The 6035-nt window shown below is 42.3% G+C and overlaps 1 protein-coding gene across 4 annotated transcripts in view; it reads left to right on the plus strand.

Annotated features, from left to right (window-relative positions):
• Positions 1-5457, plus strand: part of LOC143724572 (uncharacterized) — a 39316-nt gene extending 33859 nt beyond the window's left edge. For all 4 annotated transcript variants that reach the window (XM_077217725.1, XM_077217728.1, XM_077217727.1 and 1 more), the window contains 4 exons: positions 47-188; positions 683-772; positions 887-1082; positions 1168-5457. In XM_077217725.1, the coding sequence (XP_077073840.1) occupies positions 47-188; positions 683-772; positions 887-1082; positions 1168-4826 (4087 nt within the window). In that variant the 3' untranslated portion in view covers positions 4827-5457. The remainder of the gene's footprint in view (positions 1-46; positions 189-682; positions 773-886; positions 1083-1167) is intronic.
• Positions 5458-6035: the final 578 nt, after the last annotated feature.

A 6035-nucleotide genomic window follows, 5' to 3' on the forward strand; every position in this document is an offset into this window, starting at 1 on the left:
ACAAATGGCACTAATACATTCTAATCATGTGGTTTTCTTTTTCAAGGCGGGCAGATTGTGATAAAGGAACAAGACAGTTTTTATCTAAACAGAACATTTTATGGAAAGGCTTTCTTAACATGCCAACTGTGGCCAAATTTGTCACAAAGGGATACTTAATTTCTGGCTCTCCCGACTTTCTGAAAGAGGTGGGTCTTTTTAAACATAACTATACGAACTATATCGCCCTTTTAAAGTTTTTGATCTGTAAGATTTTTTATGTTTCTAAAAGAAGGCTCTTCTGTTCACCAAGGCTGCAATTATTTGATTAAAAATTAACAAAAACATTGATAATAATGAGAAACGTTTCTTGACCATCAAATCATCATATTAGACAGATTTCTGGAGGATCATGTGACACTGAAGACTGGAGTAATGATGCTGAAAATTCAGCTTTGATCACAGGAATAAATTACACTTCTATATATTCACATAGAAAACAGCTGTTTTAAATTGTAATATTTCACAATATTACTGTTTTTTGTCCTTTAATCAAATAAATGCAGCCTTGGTGAGCAGAAGAGACTCCTTTCAAAAACATTAACAATATTTTCTTGGTACTAAATATTTTCTCGAAGTATGCTGTATATGACAGGTGGTATAAATGTGGCCAGTGTTACATGTATGTATTTTCTCTGTATAGGACTTACCAGACACTATACAAGTCGGAGGAAGGATATTACCTCAAACTGTCTGGGAATATGTTGATTTGATAAAGACATCAGAGGCAAAGGTAAGCCCATAACCTCAAATTTATTATTAATAATACTGATATATTAAATGCATGTAATTTACTGTAGGTAAATGCCCTTGATCAAATCTATTTGCACTATTTCTTTGAATACAGGAGCTGTCATTAATCCGGTTTCACCCAGCCTCTGAGGAAGAGGAGGTTGCATATGTGTCCCTGTTCTCATATTTCAATAGTCGTAGGAGATTTGGGGTTGTTTCTAATATTTGTAGACGCATTAAAGATCTTTACCTCATTCCGCTCTCTACAAAACAGTCCATCCCTGCGGCACTTCTTCCAATAGAGGGACCAGGTATATCATGCACATATTACATACTGATCTGTTTCGACATCCGGTGATAATGATTTTGACCGTTTTATGTTATGACTTCTCTTAGGACTTGAACAGGATCACCCTAATATCCTAATGGGGTTAGCAGTCTGTCAGAAAATGAAGCGTCTTGAGGGATTGCCACAAGATGTTGGTGAAAAGAAGTCTAGGCCCTTGATTTGTGTGGATAAAAAGGAAACCAGCAAACCCACCCCACTAAATGATCTTGCACCACATAACATTAAGGGTTTTGATAATGATATCTTCCTCAACTCAAATCCTTCTGGATCTTTACCTTCAGTTGGGTTACCAGACTCATCATGCTCTCTGGGTGCCCTATCTTCTCTCCCGAGAGTGTTTTCTGTGTCGAAACCCACCCCTTCTGTCAATGAGGGCCCATCCAAAGACTCCACTAATACCACCCCACTTCAAACCATCCTTAACACGTTATTTGGTCAAAAGAAACAACCCTCTGATGCCACAGAGTGTAATATAAGCTCGTCAACAGATACGGTTCAGCCTTGTCAACAGATCTGCAAACAGGATGATCCAATGGAGTTGGGTGATGATAGGCCTTACGATCCCGAGGAGTATGATCCGGCAATGTCTAACGGGGCCCTGGTTACTTTTAGTCCAACCCATGTTGTGGAGCCTAAAGTTTCATCTGCAGCCCTTGGTGAGGATGATGATGATAGACCGTATGACCCAGAGGAAGAGTATAGTGCAGTTGCTAATGTTCATACTGTCAGAAATAATATACCCAAAACCTCAGAGGCTAAAAATACGGAAGAATCCTCTATGGTTACCAGTGATGTAGCCTATGATCCAGAGGATGAGACTGTGTTCGAGGAGATACAAAATTACCTCACAAGTAACTCTTTACCTCACAAACCCCCCATCTCTGAACATAAAGTTCCCCATTACAATGATAAAATCTCAAGTACAACATTCTCTGAGCAGCAAAAAATTCTTGAAGAGTTGAATAGGCAGATAGAGGAACAGAAAAGACAGTTAGAAGAACAGACGGAAAGTCTTCGGCTTCAGAAGGAGGCTATTGGTGTTTCCATGGCTCATTTCTCAGTTTCTGATGCTCTGATGTCGCCACCAACAGTGTTTGGTAGAGAGGAAGAGGAAGAAGTAGAAAAAGCACCCTATTGTCCAATGATTAATCAGAATAGGGATCCACGTATGTGTCGAAAAGCAAGCCAGGATGTGCAATTTGATGTTGCTGAATGCGAAGCTATAGAAAAAGAAAGTGCACAAAAATTATTAAACCTGGAAGAGAGCAAGAATATACTGGTGAACAAATTATTAATCGCAAAGAAAGAGAAATTAGCTTCTGATACGGCAATGCCAAAAGAAACTTCAGAAACTGCACAACTACAGGACACAAAATGCTCACGTTCAGAGAATACCGACAAAAAAGGAGGCAGCAGAAGGTCCACATCGTCAAGAAGGAGGTCGTGGGCCGAACACAAGCCAGAACACAAAGACCGAGCGTCTTCAAGAGCATCGCACACAGCTAGAGCCTCGAAGGATGTCCCGGAGAAACCCCACAGAAGCAGGCCGTCTGCAGAGCGCTCCTCTCGGGGGAGTTACAGCGACCGAAGGAGAGAGGCGTCTTCGAGGACACGCCATCGGCACCACCCCCACAGGGACTCATCCTCACCCTCGCGGTCCCGGAGGAGGAGTCGTCACTCCACGCCCTCACGCTCCAGCAGGAGGGACAGGTCTGCACTGGACGACAGCGGCCCGTCACGAAAGACCGAGCAGCAAGAGCCCGGACTGTCCTCAGAGCTCAGTGCTCAATCCTCACTGCAGGAATCTGACCCGCTGCCAGGCAGGGAGGGCATGCAACGCACATCAGGACACAGTCAGAGTACTGGTAAAGACAAACATTTGGCAGGGGTTCAGCAAGGTGGTTCTTTAAATAGAAAGCATGAGGCTGATCACAGACCTCAGACATTCCAGAATCCAGATTGTTCTCCGCTGCTATTAAAAAAGCCATTTGACAAAAACCAGCCGTTTTCTAGCCGATCTGAAATGAGAAATCATTTTCCCCCAAGCAGAATCGACTCGTCCTCTAAAGAAGGACCATTACTGCCTGAGACTGACCTGCCTTTACACAGAGTTACACCAGCATCACAGACACACACATTTCAGACTGACACTTTTCCCCATGAGTCCATCGGTCCATCTAACCCACCGCCACACAACCGAACGGCTCGCTTTCCTGAGCCTGGCCAGATTGAGCAAAAGAGAGGCATGCCGTCAGTTCAAAGAGCAAATTATTTACAGAATGAGACAGACAAATTACATTCAGGAGATCACACTCCAAGGGATTTCCATTCGCAACACAGACGTTTATCTCAACCTGACTCTGATCAGTTCTGTGGAGAACTGCCTCGAAATAAAAGAGGCGGCTTTTTTATGCACGGCAGTCAACCTTGTGTATCTCAAAAAGAGGAGTTCTCCTCATGGGAACATGAAAAGTTTGAGCACCAAAAACATCCACACCACATGCTCAGGAGATTTCCACACGAAGAGACTGACCAGGTCCATCAAACTCAGAAAGCCAGTCCTGCCCAGTTACATGAAGGCAATTTTCCTGAAGAACCTGAAACTGGTAGAGTATCTCACAAAAGGTTTAGATCTTACATGCAGGGGCAAACCTTTCATAAGGATGAATCTGTCCAGTTTGAGCAAAGAGAGTCAATATTAGGGCCTGTCCCTGTGCACAAGGGTGATTTCAGGCCTCCTGATCCCAGAGAGCGTTTCCAACCGTCCCCGTTTGATGAGTGGAAGCCATCAGGAGAGCACCCGCCTGTGTCCATGAGGAAACTGAGACGGCCTCGCTTGGGCCAGGCCTCGGGCTTTGAAGCGGGTGGACATGCTTCTCCCCAAGATATATGTGAGCCACACAACCCTGACTGCCCTCAGACGTTTACAGAGGAGGCAGAAGATCCAAGAACCCAAACTAGTTTTCCAAGACGGGCTCTGACACACGCTCAAGACCCGCACAGCCAGTTTGAAGGACAGCGATACCCTGAAATCAAAGGTCCACCAAGAGGGTTTAGAGGACACAGAAGGGGCGTTCGTGGGACGTTTTTTGCAAGGGGTCATCAAATGAATGAACAGATGAGGGCACCTCAGTTTCTGGGCCAAAGAGAACCCTCTCCTGATTTACATGGACCGAGAAGACCTTCACCTCAAAATTGTGAGCGTTTCGACAAGCATAATGAAGTTAGTTTTCCCAACCATTCCACTACCACTCATTTTACAAAAACACATCAAAATCCATGCGAGATTCAAAACTTAGGGCAACCACCTGCACCTTTTGAGCGCCAACTGAGACAGACAAATATACGGCCTTTAAGACGATCCGGTCCTCTACTCCCCACTCCACCTGGAGGCCCGATTAATCTGAGCGCTTCCCAGGTGCACAGACACAATTCCCACAGCGAGTGTGACCGGGCACAGGGGCCACATGACACGAGGCAAGGCCACGGTGCACAGGACAGCATCCGTGAAGAGAAGCCAAGCATCTGCAACAGTTTTAAACATCCACAGCGGGATAACGCTGAGAGTTTACTTCAGGAAGAAGGGTATGAGAGTAGAGCGGCAGAACCGAGTGCTCGGGACAGAAGTTATGACCAAGCATGCAGGAGGTCACGAGGACGGAGCGGCAGATTTAGAGGGGAAAAAAGGGCAAATATGTGGAGATAGTCGACACAACAGAAGTAAAAAAGTGGAGATTTTGATTCAGATTTTCTTAGAGGGAAAGCAAGAGCTCATGGCTGCAGACTGTGTTCAAGTGATAGGAGCAGATCAGCTGTTTGCTGAGCAGTCGCAAACTGCACGTTTGTGCTATAGATGGACTTCAAGGTGCAGAATAAAGGAGCAAGACAGGAGCTTTAAATATGCACAAGTTCAAGCATAGGCTGATCTTGTTATAAGCATGTACATTGATAGATCTCAATCAGAAAACATTGTTCTGGAAAGTGCAGCAGTTTTTTGATAAATCTGTTTGGTATTTCTTGAAAGATTGAAGGTTGGTTCACCCTGCCATATCAACTTAAAGTAAGCTGATTGCTGAAAAATAAACTTCGTTTTGTTTTGTGGAAGCAGGACATGTTCATGTAAACTACTGACAAAAGTCTGTGAATGTTTTATTTTTATTTTTTTTATCTCTTGCAATTATAAAAATGTTCTCATGAGCTATAAACAGCAGTGTACATTTATGTTAATAGATTTTTAAGTACTTTTCTAAATGTACATTTGTAAGTAATTCGGTATTTCAAAACATGGAACCTTGTCTATTTCCACTGATTTCATTTAGTAAAGAACTGAACCACAACGTCTGACCAGTGCACTTAATGATCTGTAATTGTGTGTTTTACGCCACCCAAAAATACAAATTCTGTCATCATTTACTCACAGATATTTTGATGAACACTGTGAGCCAATGAACATTGTGAGCCAATTAACTTACACTGTATGGATAAAAATAAAAACCCAGAGACATTTCTCAAAATATCTTTTTGTTCCACAGATAAAAGAACGATCATTGATGAATAAATAATGGCTAATAAAATTAGTGTATATAAATACTGTAATACATAATTCAATGTAAAGAGTAGATTATGCTACATTCATCAGGTGGTCATTCAATTTCACAGTTTTTACACTTTTTTTTATTGTTAATAGTTTTTAGTGTCATAAGTCACAAATAAAAATCATTTAATTTGGGCGATGTTAAAGAAAATTTACATTTATGAATAAAATGTTAAATTGAGTAATGATAAGAATAATGTCTCGTGACTTGGTCATTGGGTGTGATTTGCGTATATACAATATGCTATCTATGCATAAAAGATGATGAACATATTAATGTTCATGGGTCTTCCAGGTTTAATATACAAGTTATTTCAAGAA

The sequence above is a fragment of the Siphateles boraxobius genome, unplaced genomic scaffold, assembly GCF_051911475.1.
Source record: "Siphateles boraxobius isolate OS27281-9 unplaced genomic scaffold, OSU_SipBor_1 76, whole genome shotgun sequence".
Classification (NCBI taxonomy): Eukaryota; Metazoa; Chordata; class Actinopteri; order Cypriniformes; family Leuciscidae; genus Siphateles; species Siphateles boraxobius.